This window comes from Bradysia coprophila, assembly GCF_014529535.1.
Source record: "Bradysia coprophila strain Holo2 chromosome X unlocalized genomic scaffold, BU_Bcop_v1 contig_12, whole genome shotgun sequence".
NCBI lineage: Eukaryota > Metazoa > Arthropoda > Insecta > Diptera > Sciaridae > Bradysia > Bradysia coprophila.
The window spans coordinates 5,047,900-5,066,316 of NW_023503293.1; the positions used below are offsets into that span (position 1 = coordinate 5,047,900).

At 34.3% G+C, this 18,417-nt stretch overlaps 1 protein-coding gene across 1 annotated transcript in view; it reads right to left on the reverse strand.

Annotated features, from left to right (window-relative positions):
* Positions 1-6,766, reverse strand: part of LOC119067154 (homeobox protein B-H1-like) — a 31,958-nt gene extending 25,192 nt beyond the window's left edge. The window contains exon 1 of the mRNA XM_037169947.1: positions 5,634-6,766. Coding sequence (XP_037025842.1) covers positions 5,634-5,895 — 262 coding nt within the window. The 5' untranslated portion in view covers positions 5,896-6,766. The remainder of the gene's footprint in view (positions 1-5,633) is intronic.
* Positions 6,767-18,417: the final 11,651 nt, after the last annotated feature.

Consider the following 18,417-nt stretch of genomic DNA (forward strand, 5'->3'; position numbering starts at 1 on the left):
ATGACAAGTCCAGTTTTCGTGTGAAGTGTGTTGTGGTGATCCGAGGCGACGCCGAGATCACCAATGCCACTAAAACGTGTCTTTTATTAGCGAGTTTTGTAATGAATTTTACATGCTTTTGCAACTTTAAACCAATTTTCTTGTTTTCCTAAGATCTTATCAGCCCTTTTCGACTCTAGGGAAAAGAAAAGCATGTGAAATGAATTGATTTACTGATGCATTTGGTTTGAGTCATTCATTCAACTTCTTCATTGATTTACCGCTGCAAAAAAAGATTGAAAAGTTAGGTGCTAGCTAATGGTGTTATTCAGCTGATAGATGTGGTAATGTCATTTTTGAATCTAGGACTTTAAATTGATGATTGTAAGCTATTGTTTTAAGTGCACAGTACATGGATGTGTTCAGGGCCGGTATGGATACTCAATGGTTTCACGAACAATGCTGTGAAGCGGCTCGTAACATTAGATTGTGAAATCGAAAAACGGTATAGTCAGTCCGGGCCTGTATGTGTTCAAAAACTAAATCGTTGTAGTTTTCGTTGAAACACTTTCGTATCGCATTTTTCAATATTATCTCTCGACCGGTATAAACGGTTTACAGTAGAAGCGCTACTATCATGCACTGGAATATTAATATGACGAAATTAATGGCAAACGAAAAGAAAACGGAAATGCAACAACAAAATGTAATTTTTTAATGCAAATTTTATTCACCTGCATACCCTTACTCAACATTTTTTAATGAATAACAACAACAACAAATTTAATTTATAAACTAACTAACGCATCTAAAGTTTATGCCATATTGTTTAAAATGCACTATATTTATGCAGAAAAGACTATGAGTGAATGAGTATGTGTGTGTATGCCTCGATCTATTCTACTTTGTTACAATTAATTAATGTACGCATATATATTGTTAAATGCTTTTATATTATATAATTATGATGACTTATCATGCTATGTGAGTCCAACCAAACCGAAGTCAAAATGATTATTTTATAGTTAAACGCTAACAACACCAACCATTCCACCTATATGTGATCATTATTCATTTGGCTGATATACTCTACTGTGAATTTATACTATACCACGGAACCAACAGCAACAGAAAAAAAAACTATAAAGAAATGTTACGTTACGATGAGGCTTTTGTAAAACAATTGTTTTCCAACATTTTTCTTTTACCGTTCATAATTACATGAACAAAATGCAATTGCATAGCATTTAGGTGGGTAATGAACTAATTAAGTAGGGGAATAGCTAATGAGAGTGCTAAAAGAGCGCTTAGAACAATTGACTTTGGTTGAGCACATTTCTATGAGGCTGAAAATAAAAGGTTTTCGGTTGCTGATGCTATTTTTATGTACCCATAAAGTCATGTAATCCAGCGTTGAATGAATTTCTACTAAAACATTTTTTTTTTATTATTATTCACTTTTAGATTTATGCTCTAGCGAGCTTTTAATATGATATATGTTCACGTTCGCAGGAGTATTTGTATATTTATGACTTAGAACCTAAACACGCAATCAGTTATATATTACATTTGACACGAAATCCGCAATCCGTCAACTGTGAAACATGCCATTTCGGATAATACACTTTTATCGTTTTAAATGAATATAAACTCGCTCAATATTTACATTCTTGCCTAACCACCTTATACAATCCGTACAATAAATAATTTTGTTCCATAAGTGGTTCTCTTTACATTTTTCGTCGATTTTCTTTTCGAACTTAACGTTCTGTGTAGCATGTGAACGCAAGTGATCTTCGCTCGGATGAAATTCATACTGTCGAACGACAATTGAAAACTGTATGAATGATAGGCAACCGTAATAAAAACGAGGGGCCCGTGTAATACACCTGACATTAAGCAATAATAATAATAATGATGAAAGTAATAAAACATCTTGATGCCTCCGAATCGTAGCGCACTGAAGAACGCATTCCGGATGGCATCGAATAAGATGTATAATTTAGTCGACCCGACGTGTTGCTAAACAATAAGGAAGATAGTGAAACCGTTGCTAGTTATACCGTTTTATTGCATTGTATAGAAAAATGGCCATTAACCAATGACTGTATCTGGGTCATAAAGTATCTAATCTCCCATATCCTGCACAAAGAAAGACACGGTTTACGATAATTGCAATTTAGTATTATGGAACTGAGAGGAAATAGTGAGTATGTTGCTTCGGTTGAGGTTTGACGAAATGAACGAAATTTTCCTTTGGTTTAGTTGTTTGGCACCTGTCTTCCAACCTTCCTCGCAGTTAACAAATTACACTGGATTCCACTGAATCCGCAGGAAGAGTCTTTTAAATTAGACTACACATAAGTAGGAAGCCATTTATGCATACGGCAGCATACGTCAGGTGCGCCGACATATATAGCAATTCTGTTCCTTCATTTGTGTAAATCATCATCTAATGTGCGAAGCTGATTCTTTTGCTTCATTGTTTTAGCACGTATTATAAGGAAACACAAGCCAGTGACCATCATTCATTTTGTCGTCGTTGTCGATAACAGATGAATAATTTTAATGCACTGAACAGGTATGGTCTTAAAATCTTCATCTAGTTTTCGTTGTAGAAGTAAAGTAGAGACACAAGCAATAATAATAATGAGCAACACTTTCGTCGCATGTTCAAAACGAGGGCAGATGTTTATTACTACTATAATTTTAACTATTTAAACAATTTCTCACCGGTAGATTCATAAAAGTAAATTGTGAAAATATACGCAACGACACAGCAAGGATAAATTTGTACAAATTACATCGGAACAGACTTGCATTCTTATATACAACTACGTCAATAAATGTCTTTGAACCTACGCATCATATATATACACACACTTTGGATGCGTGGTCGGGAACATCATAAACAACGTTATCGGTTGTTAAACATCATTATTAGAAGAATTGAGTTTAAAATACTTTCCGATGATATCAAGTAACATGAGGAAGTATAATAAAATGTTGAGTGTAGTTACAAATTTCGATATAATCAAAATTAATATAATTCTGCTGAAAGTTTGAACGTGAAAGTTATTAAAATTATGCCAATGTGTGTTACAATGCGTGTGTATGTATAAAATGCTAAATCAATTATGAATTACTTCAACGCTTTTACATATTTTGTGGTTTTAAGTGATGATGAAAAGAAAGTAAAATTTCGTTCAAATGCAATTCCCTCAGGACATTTACTTCAAACAGCTGCATTATTAGGGGTTGCCGAATAACAACGCACATCGATCAAGGTGCGCACATGTAGATATAATTTTAGCTTACGTTGGCTTGACTTTCAATGGAAACAGTTTTTTTAGGAGGTTTTGGTAAAAAGGAAGTAAGAAATGCCCCACAACTCAAAATCAAAAATATTTTTTTCGTCTCATTCAAATTTCCATGGATCATAGCTTCACATAAAATGATTAATTTTTGTCGCACTTTCGTTTCATTAAAATTCTGACAAAATTCGTGAAGAAAGAAACTGAAATTTTCTACGAAAGCTTCATTACCTTTTTAACTGCTATCGACAACGACGACAAGAATAACAGATGACCTCTGACAAATGTCTTTTCTTATGTAACGTTTTTATGATTAAACTATTGAAGTAATAGATTTTGCATCAAACTATTGGGTATACTTTACACAAAACAGATTTACATACTTCGCAGCGATGCAAAAGTCGTTTCTGGAATATTAAAGACCTATGTGGGAGTTGTTCAAGAAGTATGAGTCGCTTTTCTCTTTCTCACTACCTCAGTCTCCTGTTACAAAAATAGGTGGGGACTCTCGCACTAGTGTCAACAAATACAAAAGCTGTAAGAATCCAGTTAAGAATCGCAGTTATATTGGGAGAATATGTTTTCGCATCAATTATCGCGCTTGCTAATATATGCGAAAAGTATTGCTCATTCATTAGAGGGACCAACAAAGTTTGCTAACTAAATTTTCGTACTGGTTTTATGTTTCCTTCCGATTTCTGTGAAATGAACCCCCAATCCTGTACATCTGCGGTACAAAAATCCACAAGCAACTCGAAAAATTCAATTTCCGGATTGAATTATCGTTATCAGAAACGGCCAATTAAAATTACCGTAAACTAACCCGGCGATCTATTAAATCAAAACAACCTCTCCACTTTTGAGACTTATAATATCCACAAAACGGTGAACTAATTAAAACTAGAACAAAACATTCTGACAACCCTACAACACATTAATTCTAACACTCACTTCACCAAACACAAGTTAATAATAATTATGTGGCCAGTTCAGACGCAAAAGGGAATAATATCTACACCTGTATGGCAGCACAATAAACATTGTTAGTTTATGAATATTTATGAGATTTGACCATAAATATTCATTAATGAGATAAGCAAATTGTATTATGGTACATACTCACACACAGAGCATTAAAATTGTGTTGTTGTTGTTAGTTTTTGCAGCTAACATTTTGTTTGGGGTACAAATTGTCGTTAGCTTTCTATTGGATTAATTAAATTTTGATAAAGAATTTCTGATTATTTGTAAATTATTACACAATGCGTCCACATGCGACCGCTTAGCTTGCTTGTGAGTATGTGCCCTTTTCCGTTTCGGATTTTATTTATGGTAAAACGGACTTTCCTATTCAAATTTATGATTTAGTAAGATCGGTAATTAGCTTTTCACAAGCATTTAAGAAGAACGGCAGACATCCTTCCATTATTTCCTTCCGCAAGTGTTCATAGCACGAGAAATGATGGAATATTACCTCGACTTAACTAGATTAGATTTTCAATTAAGAAGTGCGGATTTAGTCATGAACATTTCGAAAGCGGTCCAGAGTCATCTTAACGTACAAAATATCTTCCGGGTACAAATAAAGCTCACGCCTCATTTTGTTGCAAACTATGGATTCACAAGAGACCTCGTCAAGAAGAACTCAATGGAACGATTACAAATAAATTTTAATAAGCTCTGGTCCCTAAACCTGACATCGGCACTGAAGTACAAGTCCTTCAATTCAGAGATACAAGTCGATGCTTCGATCAAAATGTTGTAGAAACGGCAACAATATCACCGGTCTAAGATAATCTATTACTTCTTTAGATTTGAATATTTTCAAAAGATCGGCGAAAAATCTGTTACTTCGTCAGTTTAAACATAAATTGTTCTATATAAGATCGCACTATTGGTTATTTGGCGCTTAAATTAGTCGTCGCTGCCGATAACAGATGGCTGTTTAAGGTCCTCGGTTTGCGTTCAATTGTGAATGGGAAATGCCCCTTTCACGACTGAGTGATATCCATCAAACATCGTCATGTTCCGTTCAAAGGTAAAATCATTTTCAATCAACATTATGTTCACAATTCTGTGAAGCGCAAGCTAATTATAACAGAAAACACTATCATTATCTACGCTGTTAACAATAAAATGTTTACGGCAGCTTATTATGATGTTATGTCAGTGAGTGTGTGGTCTCTTATGATTCCCAGAATTTATCTGCTCATCCGAGAAGCATTTAAATTACGCCTTTTATGTCTAGATAAATGATGATGCGATTGCCAATTTTGTGATTCTATCTTCTCGGAAAATGTGTAAGAGTTCATTGAGTAAAACCAATTTGGTGTAACTCACCGTTGCTACAAACGCTGTGATCATCCAATTGTCCGCTTGAATCACTATCACTATCGTCATGATGATTGTTGTGATGGTGACGTCCACCAGGTGGAACGCTCAAATCTCTCGGCTGCGGAGACGGTGATCGTCCATCAACTAGCCCCGCAACACCTCCGCCACTGCCAGCTAGTATATCGGTGATCATAAACCGTGAACGTGGTGGCTGTAAAATGGCCATGGATCCACGCTGAACGGGAACGGTCATACCGCCACCATTCATTAAATCTGATGTTCCCTTAATGGTTGCTGGTGATGTTGGGCTTCCGCCCGATATAGTCCACTGGAGTACGATTTTGATTGATTTTATCGAACAGTGAAAAATGGAAAAGTTGATCGATGTGTGTCGTGTTAACTGTACCGGCTGTGTTTGTGGCGATTTAACACTGAATATCGTTTCGGCTTAACTGTGTTGAATTCGACTTCCTAATATTCTACATCGAATTGTTAATCATCGAAGCATAGTTTTTTGTTCGCTCTTTTTCAGTGTTTTGCTTTTTTGGTATTATTCAGTTTCAAGAACAACTTAAAAACATATAAACATGGATGCACATTAAACACTAAATGGTGATGTTTCCACAACACATATCATCGGGCATATTCTGCAAAAAACTACTTTTACTTAACAGTCGAAGTGGAAAACTCATGTCCGCATTTTCATCATACAATACACATAAAATGTTTATGTTAGCACAGTTGAGTCTGTTGCAGTTAATTTTCAAATTAAATAATTTTAATGAGGAAAAAATATGTTACGTCGGCTACGAACGATACGATAGTTTTCCGCGATACGAGGCGTAACAGAGCGTTTTATGTCCTGAATCAATTTTTTTTATTGATAAAATTCCGCTGTTAATTTTCACAATAAACTAATATCAATTCTCAATTCCATAAAAATTCTTTTATCGAATTAAAACGTCCCGATACATTTATATCCAATCGACATTAACAGTGATACAGAGAAGAATGACAAAAAAAAACAAATTATACAAAAAAAAGTTAAATGTCAATTCACTCGTATTATATCAACAATATATCTGCGACTAACCCGCGTAGCGCTTTAGAAAAATGTATAAATTTGCAACCGATCCAAATCGATGTCAAACGAACACTAAACAGCAAACCGTTTTCGATAGCAATAAAGTCCCCCTCAAGGCATTTAAAATCGGTAACATTTTCATTTATTTTCACTCATTTAACCCATAGAAAAATGACTCCTCCTTTTGCAGCAACACCAATCATTCGCTGTTTACGCTCTGCATATACATATATATACATGTAAAGCTGTGCGATGTGTATGCACCACATATACACGGTACTTTTATTTATGTCTATAGATGTGTTGAGGCTGTTGTACACACAGTTAAACTCTAAAATTATAATCAACGGTGTAAGAAAAAGCTGTGGAAAAAGCTTCGAATAATCGCCATTTTTTATACAAATTTTTCGAACAACTAGATAGAGAGAGACGGCAACGTAACACCCGAAGTGAATGAGTTGGCTAAATTAATACGGAATGTGTTGTATAGCCAAATATTGAATGCTTTTCGTAGAACGGAATGAGTTAGTCAAAACGTATAAAACGTATAATAAATGTATTGGTGAAATGAACATTCCCAAGTTAGCCAAATATTGAACGCTGTTTTCAGCTTTTGGTATTTGTGTATTTGCTCGGCGAGTAAATATTTTGTAAGTGTAGGTAATCATTGGAAGGTGGAGCAAAATATGAGTGTTAAACGAATGAGTATCGGATAAAGACGGTTAAATTAAATGTTTAAATGCAAAAGAAAATAAAATGAAAAAAAAAAAGGTTTTTAAATTGAAATATAATTGGTGATTAAGCTTAATACTCGAGGTGTATATATACATATAATACGTCTGTGTATCGTCGTTTTTTTTTCGAACAGAAAATTGTATGTATCTAGGAACGAAAGTTATGTCACTGGTGGATAATATAAGATATATTTTGCTACAAGCTGAAATAATAATCTTTAAATGAGAAATTGTATGTTGGAACTGAATCGTAACCTATAATGCCTAGTCTATGCGAATGGTTCTTGCCAATAAACTGTCGTGAGTGAGAGACTGCTGTGTACTTTTTCAATTAAAGATCATTATCGATAGGTTGAGCAAAGTTGATTGTCGAAACATATATATATATATATATATATATATATATATATATATATATATATTAATCACAATAATTGTCAATAATTGTCAATATTGATTTGGATCATATACATAGCCTGGCTGTGTGTGCTCTGTATAATTATTGATGTGATGTAAATGCTTAGTCGTTGAATAGTCGTGATTATAAAGAGGGGACATTTGGTGTATGAAGTAACTATAGCTCCGCCTTTAAATATGCTATACGATACAACAATAAAATTTTCTACTTTTCACCAGATCTTATGTTTTTGCACAAAAATCGAGAGCAAAACATAGCGAACATTTTAATGAAATAAGTTTTTAAAAGCGTTTGCAAAGCACTTTAAGTGATGCCTTTTAAGAATCGCTTTATATTTGATTTATTTTTTACAAGACTTTTCCTTTTGACATTTTTCTTCTTCGTTTTTTTTTTGTTCACTTGAAATAGGAAAAACTTTTCGTTTTTTTTTTCATTTCTTTTTTGTTTAGTCGAATTATTTTTACTTTCAAAAAATGGCGACAAATTAAAAAGTTTTTTTTTTCTCCGACGAATAAGGTTTAATTAGCGGTTTTTCTTTTCTTTAACGAACAAACTTGATTATTATTTTAATCAAGGTGTAATAGTTAAGATTCACTTTGGATGGAAATGGGTTTTTTTTTCGTTCTGAATTTAAAAAAAACCTAGGAAGTTACAAGGTGTACGTATAGGTACTGCACTTTAATTAAAAGAACTTTTATTTTGTTTGAAAGGTTATTTTAATTGGTTTTTCTTTTGCTTTTTATTTCCAGAAATAATTTCCTAAGTGTAATTAAAGTTTGTTAAATTAAAAAAAAAAGTCTTGGCTCGATTCTGATTTACACACGAGATTGACCATCATTTGCTTAGTACCCGATAATTCTGATTTTTTTAGAAACATGTTAATTATCAAAAGATTAGAAAATTTACAAGTAATCATACTGATAAAATCATTACGATGCCAACATCGATTAACTGTGATAAAGCGAAAAGACGAAAATCGGAAGTGGAAGCAGCGGACACGTTAAAATTGCGATCCATCCTTATGCTTGTAAATAAATGAATTTCATGTCATGAGTTGCTGCAACGACCTGAATAACCAGAACCAGTAACGATACTTCATCGTCAAGAGGACTTCACACTGGAACGAATTATATAGTGAAGTTGGACATATGTTGAAATAAGAGAAGTAATAGATGTTCTTTTAAACACTAGGCAGTATTGTAAACAAAAAAAGTAGCAGATTTAATGATAATACGTTTGCTGTTCGCAAAAATCGGTTATTTATATTTCTTCATTACTCGATAACAACTTTCCAGGCTGTAAGTGAATTTTCTAGATAAAGTGTTCGATTTGTGTTTGTTAGTTCTTGGAAAAGAGTTACTGACATTGCTTTGGTTAAGAAAATCAAAGATATTGATGATGAGACCAGTCAGGAAAAACATACGAAAATCGTGATAGTGAAATAGAGTCCTCAATTAACAAACCATCTACCATCTACTATATGTAACGCTCTATTACCTCGAATATTTTTAAAATCCCTTTTCGTCCCTCGAAGAAAACTTTATACTGTCACCTGTCGATACAACAAGTGTTGCTGGTGGTCTCGTCTGATGAATTTTCGTATTGTCGCGAGATCATTTGTTTTGTTTCGACTGAAAAGTGAATGAAAATTGTATTTTCAATACCGTCAAACTGGATTTGGTAAAAATAATTAAATTGATGCCGTAAAATCATCACCTTTGGCCAAAACAAATCCATCGTTCGCAACATAACCTTACTTCCAAGGAGCAATATCGACATACGAAATAGAAAAAATTGTGGAATTTTTTTTCGGCGGACAAGGTAAACGTATTGAACTGCTCGAGTGGATAATGGCCCGGTCTGATAACGTGACAAACTTAATTTAAAAGTTTTAGACTACAAAATATCATCACTTTGGCGCTGTACCTGTCCTCTTGAGACCTCACAGCGATAACATTAACCGACTATCTGCAAAGTATACATCAAATCAAGGGGGTTTTTCTTAGAAGAGAAAATACGATTCGATTTCAATCAGCAATGGCCCAGTACATTCAAATACGAATATGATCAATGACATTGGACGGGCTCGATTCAGTGCATTCAAATGTGTTTTGGAAAATTTTTGTGATGTATGAAACTTTGTAACGGTAAATGTACCATACGATTAATAATAATAACTTTAGAATCTATTAGACTATGCCAATCAACTTTAACCAATGATGCCATTTTAAAGGTCCTCAATAGTTGTGACTTTATCACTATTTTATTTTACCGGAAACATGCACACATTCAAATAAAAGCATTTCCGCCAAAAAAATCATTTTTTAAATTAACGGACAAAAAAAATTCAGTTCTGTGGTGTCACTTACGACTATCTTCACAACAGATATGTCAAGAATTTTAGTTTATCTGAATGGCAACATATTTTTGTATGTTTTCTTCACATTTTACCGACTGAATTAGCACGAAACGTATTGCAGGGAATTTCTAGGCACATAAAATTAAGGAATTGAACACTGAATGGCACAATCAACACCAAATTACTTTTAAAAATGGGATTTTCACAACACCCACAATGTTTGACCAAATTAATTTGTCTTTAAAATTATTTCGGAGAATTTGTCCTAATTTCTGTTTAAGACACTAGCATGAGCACACTCGGAACTACTTTCTGTTCGAAATTTAAACTGAATCACTTCGTTTTACGCGAAATACTACAAATTTTCGACATAAACTTGTTCGAGATTAAAAATTTACTGTGGCGATTTGACATTTCATAAAAACAAAATTCAGTGAATCAGTCAAAACGGTCAAAACTGGGTGAACTGAGCGAACAATACTACTGTAATTGTAAAGTGGCAAACTTAAGACCTTATGTGGAATTTGGGTGGAAAATGGCGCAAATCACATATTTCAGGAATTTATAAAGTGGAAAATCTTCCCGGTTTCAAGTTTTTCTTGTCAAAAGACGAGACACGGGTATCTTTATTTTAAATTTTTAGCTGCTTTATGTAAAAAATTTGAGAAAAAAAATCATTTTGGCGTAGTCTATTCACAAATGCCCAATATGAGCCGACAACAACCAGTTCGTAATCAGGCAACGTCAACATGAAGTAAGAATATTATCTCAATTTCTGTCAGTGTTTATAAGCACTAATAAATTCAATTCTCATAGGCCAATATGCATTCAAATGGGAAAAATGAGCGCCTTAATCTACTTAAGTGGCATGGATTGTAAACTTGCAGCCTACAATTGTGAGTTTCGTACTATTGGTTCGATAGTATCTTTCCACCAGAATACTTTTGAAAAATTTACGCCCTCAATAACGACTAAGAATGTGTTAGATTTGGTTGTAACAGTTTGAAAACAGCATATTTTTTTCGATCTTTATCTTCTTTATTTATATGAATGAAAATTTCAATATATGTTTCAATCAAGATACCTCAGAAGCACAACCATTCCAGATACTCTCGTCCATTGTCAATATATTTGGCAACAAATTAAGTAAACGCATGGCTCCTGAAATTTTAGCTCATTGATTTCGTTTGATTAATTAGCTACGGCTTTCTATCCCAAAAAAAGCTGTTACATGCAGGGGCTATTTAGTTGAATTTTTGGCGAATTTTTACTAATTTGGAGAATTTTGGCAAATTGGCGAATTTGATGAATTTCGGCGAATTTTGACGAATTTTCACGAATTTTCTTTGTAATTAAAAAATTGTTGGATTTTAAAATCTTTTTATTTGAGGTCATTCATGTACATACAGGTTGTGTTTACAAAATTTATAAATAGAAAATCTGATTAAGGCTCGCAGATTGGGGAATCGTGCCCAAAACGCAAGAAACATTGGCTCTCTGAATGGCGAGGGAGATGCGCTGCACTAAATAACTGTGAGAACGTGGGTCGCCGCTCACTTCGTTGAGCATGGGACCGATTTTGTTTATCAAGTCTATTGCTTCGGACGACCAAGGGCCGAAAGTTTCGACGGCAAAGGCGTTCAAGATGTAATTGTTGGCTTTTAGTTCGGTGTACTTGCTGTGTTTTGTTCTGGCAGCGAGCTCGGCGGTGCGTCTGGCTTGTCTAGACGAGATGTCGCGATGGCTGGGAGCCAAAGTTTCCCAGCAGGTGGCGTCCCAAACGAGATAGCGCCCGTTCAACCAAGGAACCAAAGTCAATCCGTCGGGCCTCTTGCCGTCATCCCGAAACAAGCCCGGTGGTTCTAGCCTGGCGTGTACATGTGCTGGAGATAGCGCTTGACATAAGATCCTATTCAACTCCGAGTGTCTTGACAACTTGCCGACGCTCTTTTGACAGCTCAAACCATGAATTCCGAGTTCATTCACTGAAGATCCGCACGAAAAAATGTCACGCAAATTTCTTTTTGTAAAATTTTCTTTTACAAATTTTTTGGGTCAATTTTTGGTTGATAAAACTTTTGCGTACGGCGCACAATGCGTCACCCTCAGCGATATCACTTATTTTGTAAGTAAGATAAAGAACTAGCGTCACATTCACCCTTTAAGGGTTTTTTGACTGATATTACTACTTTTGTAAGTATGTCATTTCGACAACATCAAAAGACCTTATGAAATTAAAAAATTCTAGAGAAATTAGTCTAAGTCCCAAAATCTAGACACAAATCTTGGAACACGTCACTCATGTCGAAAATAACCTAAATCATCAAAAAATCAGATGAGAGTTAGCATGTGCCCGAGGAATCATCTGTCATCCCAAAATTTAGAAATTTAGAAATTGACATATTGCAGAGTTTCGACACTGCCAACTATTATTGTTTAGTTCAATATCCATTTTCTCCTTCGTTACTGTGACTTCCTAAATTTTGGTTGTTATTTTGGTCGCGCTAAAGCTTTAGACATTTGAACCTAAAGCCCGAACGATAACGATAGAACGGATGACAACGATCAACGTATCAGAAGTTCGATTGATGGTGAAATGAGCGACTCGGTAGACAATCCTGTCTAAGTTTTTTCGATTTTATTCTGAAAATATTCGAGTAGAGCTGTTCTACTTTTCAAGTATTTTAAATGAATAGAAGTCGTTCCATTTATGGAAATAGTGAATAATATTTTCTTAAAATTAAAGATCAGAACAATATCCCACTTTAGTTTTTTCTTGAGTTTCTTTGTGAGGACAAATATACAGTCGAATTGAATATAAAAGTACTCCTTGGTAAGCTAGGAAGTCGGGTAAATTTTTGGAGAATTTTGGCGAATTTCGGTGAATTTGGCAAATTTTTGTGAATTTTGATGAATTCGGCGAATTTCGGTGAATTTGGAGAATTTTTACGAATTTGGCGAATTTTTACGAATTTGGAGAATTTAAGCGAATTAATTCAACTAAATAGCCCCTGAAGTTACATGTAAAATGGTTCATGTAATCGTGTCATCAAAAAAATGTATTTGTGACACGAATAAAAGAAAAAATTGTGGAAAAGGTTAAGGTTTCACCTTGAGTATTAGCAATTTTTCAGCGCACACACAAAGTTTTTAATCATAACATTTTTCATGAAAATACGAAATACGAAAAAAAAGAAAGAAAAAAAATAGCCCTAACCTGTATAATACATTAAGATTAGGTGTATACCACTGCAACAAATTATAATTAAATAACAATTTCCATTGTTTTCACAATATATTTATATTCACGCTATCCAGCATTTACCGAAGCGATTTTATCAAAAATTATTATTCGTATTTTACGCCTCTCTTTCAGTGTTATCAAGCCAACAATTTTTCATAAAAAAAATACAAAGTCGTGTATTATATGGCTAAAAGAAAGCATAAAAAAACTTGAAATGACGTCGAACAAATTACATTGTGGAAAAAATGACCCGTCCTTATTGGGTTTTTCCTTGAAAAACTGTATAACATGCCATAAAAAAAGCCCGCTATATAATCTATGTTTAAGTATAAAATGCAGAGAGTGCAACACCACAAAAATGATACCACCGTTTGCATGTTGTTTACCCTTAATCACACCAAAAGTCATATCGTATACGTTAGAAATTTATATGCATAATCTTAAACACTAACCGTTCGTTCTCTTTATACAAGAGCGTGATATGGACCCTCATTGCAGTTAAATTTTAAGTGCAAGCGAGCAAGCAACCCTCACTCTGTGAGCTTATTTTTTCCATATTTTTTTATATTTTCTCTCAAAGTAATAATTTTAAAAACAAATTTTCTTTAAATACAAAATGCCAAGCAATTACCGTTCAACAATCCTTTCAGCTTTTATAGTATGTTATTTGGATAAATTGTTTGTGTGTATTAAATTGGTTCGCGATTATGTATATATATGAAATGGCACTAATGTTCTATATACACAATATTATAATAGTGGAGGCTACACATGTTCCTGCATTTGCATATAACAAATTTTGTTGAACGTGGAAGTTGAGTATACTTTTATCGCTTCCTGTTCATCTAATACATCTGCGGCATATTATAACAGTATTTGAACATGCAATAGTTTAACATGCTAAAGTGTACTTATTATTGTGAAACATTTTGAGGTTTAATATGGATTTTTATGGAGTTTTTTTTCCCTTCTTTGCCATTTTGTTTACGAGCAATTAGTGTGTGGATTATTAAAAATGCGGTCGAATCAGTTTATGGAATTTAATTGTTGAGCAGATTATATGGCATGTAAAAGCGATAGAAAATGCGGGAAAATTATTGAGGGAAATTTGTTTTCACACGATAATAGTTTAATTTGAGGTAAAAAAATATGTTCCGCTACCCGATTACCGACATTTCATCCAAATTCAATGTGAAAATCGATACATTTCACCATTGACCACGTAATGCAAGGTCTAGCTACAAAGGATAATAAAGTGCCGTAACGATTTTCATCTAACATACAGTTAGGAGCATGGACGTTTTAGTTTTTCAATGGAGAATATGTTCTGTGTTACATTATGTACTAAAGTTTGTACTGAGGAATAGGTTTAACGACCGTCAAATTTGGAAACTTTGGTGATAAGAGCTTCCGCTGTTAACACTGTTTGTATTGTCATCTTTACAAAAGGAACATAGAGCTTTTGTTATTTCATCAGATTCCGAATAATTTCTATGATAATGTCATGAGCAGTGTTATGGTCGTACGAACAACGTCATGCAAAGCTATGAAATATTTCGAATCAATCACGCTGCATCGCATACAAATTGCATTCTTATCTATTATCTAACTATTAACCTTACACAACCGGAAAGTGTATCGTGAATTGCTATCACTAAATGCCACTTTTGTTGTAACTATTTGCTGAGCGTTTGATACACAATTTTTTACTTCATTGGTTTTAGCATTCATTTTTTGCCAGTGGAGCTTATCTGTTAATAATTTTGTCGTCGTTTTTCAAAAAGCATGACCTGGTCAGCTGTTTGTATTCCAAGGTTTCGCTCATAAGTTAGGAAACGGAAACCAACTTATACGGAATACGGATTCCGTTATTTTAAACAGTGTGTGCCTAATTGAGAAAGAAAATTTTTAGGAAACTTGACTTAGTTATATTATCCATCATTTTTATGACCTTGTTAACGTCAGACATGATCCCAGCTGCAAGACATGTCGAAAAATGTCGAATGAATTGAACGAACAATTTTCATGTAAAAACCGGTAAATTGAACGCAGCTAATGTCAATTAATTGAGGTTAAGGACTATTTGACGAAAAATTAAGTGGGGTTACGTTGACGAGTACCGTATAATGAAAATGATCTATTAAGAATTATTCATTATACAAGAAAACATTCCATCTATGACGCTAGTTAGAAAAAAAAACCTTTTGCTGAAGTAGAAAAAGGGGAATGTAATGAATACGTGACATTTCAAAGAGGAGGTCAACATAGTGTGAAGAAATCTGATGAAAATGTGAGTCAAAAATGCCGAAATCTCTGCTAATGAATATAAATTCGAACCACTCGGCAAGTCAGACAACTTTCCCCCCTATGATGCTACAAATCTCAAATGTTTTTCTCAAATTAGAAAAACTTTTGTGCACAGGACAACTGAAATACGACATATTTTGCCATGATTTGTCTCTGAGAAATGTCAATTTTTTCCGAACGATATATCGTGCGGGAAAAAGCTTTTCTTTACGATTTATTGCGCGTGAAAAGAATTACATGAATTAGGAAATGGATTTTTTCAGCACACGTACTAATTTTCATTACTCGCTTCGCTCGTAAGGTCTAAAGAATCGTCTTTATCTATCTTGGTACGAAAAATACCATAGAGTGCGATCACAGAAAGGTGTAAATGGAAGTTGATATACATTTACGCACTAGTGCGTAAAAGTAACGTTTGTAAAAACGATGATCCAACTGCCGTACATTAAATTTTGTTACTAACATGAACCAATATTGAAATATGTGAAAATTATAAGCACGAGGCGAAACCGAGATCAACAACATAGCTTATGTAGAGAATTTTAATTATGGCAAAAAATGTTAGGAACAAAACTTGTATTTTCAGTCAACTGTGGGATATAAATTGGTTTGCAGTTTCTTAAATCAAATAACGAATCCATAATAACAGTACCATTACACAAAATTGTAGATTAAATCCAAGCTCCGCCATGTATAATACAACATTATTGCATCTAACGAAGGAAAGAATCAACAAAATGGACCAACCCGCTAAGATGCGTTAACAATATAGAATCAATTCGACTATATAATCACAATAGAATACACAGTCAAGAACGTCTCTTAAACTTCCATTCATTATATCGCATCAATAGGACCATTGATTGTTATCGAAAAATTTGTCTTATGAGACTAGAATTTACTACGAAATTATCTATTAATGGCCCACAATCCCATTCATTAAAGGTCATAATTAAATCCATATCGGCATAGATAAAGTGAAATAAAAAAGACGAACGTATTTCTGAATGAACGCCTCTTTTATTTCCATTTTTTTCTGTTGCATGCAGGAATTATACGTTATGCAACGCATGAAATTTTCAAAAACTCAACACAAACCTGCTGATATATTTTGATGCCTGCAAAGGGAAAAGAAATTATAGGCGAATAGCGAAAAAGGTACACAAACGTAAAGAATCAACCTTAACATGTTATATAATATGCGGTATTAATGCGGTTTAAGAGGTTCTTCCGATTGTATATTTAGAGCCGAAATTTATGAATTATATGTTGACTAATTGGATGACTTTTGACTGACTATGAATTTAATTTGTGAGTACTAATGATGTTTTGTTTTCCTTTTTTTCCTTTTTTGGTGAATAGATCAATGAACATGAAACAGTCTGGGTAGGCAGAATCGGGACCTTTTGTTTGTACTATATTTTAGTTCTGGGTGCATTTCTTTTGTGTGTAAATTTGAGTTATTATTTTTGGGATCGGTTGCAGCAGTCGAATGTCGAATGGTCTTTGGTGGCGGCAGATAAGACAGACGTATTGCACGACTATGAAAATTAGCATAGTTGTCTTCACTGACGGTATCGGGGAATCTGGAACACGGTGTCAAAAAAACGAACTTTTAAACTACGTAAAAGGCGAACTCGCACACGCAAGTGTATTGCTGCAAATGCTTTTTAGCCATCTCATCGACTTAATGACTACTTTTACAAAATTTTGGTATTGCAAAATTGTGTGCGAGCTCACCTTTTACGTACTTGAAAAATGCGTTGCTTTAGCACCGTGTGCCAGATTACCCCACGCCTCACTGACGTATTTCATAGCATAGGGACTTTTTTTTTGATATCTGTAACAGGCGAGGATAAGGAAAGATCCTCTTCGTGTGGACATCCTGTGTGGATGACCCTGTGCTATCAAATCAATCCAACCGCGAAAAAGATTCATGCATACATTTACCGACCTGTTCAATAGTTCAATAGTCTTAAGTTTTATCATGAGAGTTACCTATTTAGTGGAATTGTATCGAGGTACACAGAACATTCTCCGCAGTATTATCCACATTCAAAACATGAATTCGTACTCAGTAGAATTCAATACACCAACACGAATTAATTTTTTGAAATGAAGGTAGTCTTTAGATTAGCACTCTGGCCACAGATATGCCCTTTGTGCAACCCACAAGGTTAAGTATCTTTGAGCTCATTCTTTTTCTTAATGATAGTTTGAGATAGTTTGGAGAAAATGCTGAGAATGGCTTAACTTACGACAGTTCAGCTTAGGTGATAATTTAGCGAGCAGTGACTAGCTGGCTGTGGCTACGTGGTCAGGTTGTCGAGGGAATCCATTTTAACACGAATTAGCTTAGAATTTATTCCTCTATCCGTTGGGATAAGAGTCGGTCCCATACGGCCATGTGTGTCGGTTCTCCGAAACGGCTGGATGGATCCGCGAACTGAGTGTGGTTCCTTATAGTACTCGAGTCCCTCAATAAGAACATGAAGAAAAATCAGAGGTGGTGTCGCGACTCTATTTAAGTTTTGTAAATCATAAAATATTTTTTCCATTAAATGAAAGGAGATGATGTAAGAAATGAAGGTAGGCCTGATATAGATGTTCACAATTTCATTTTCCTTTCCATGAGTTGGATTTT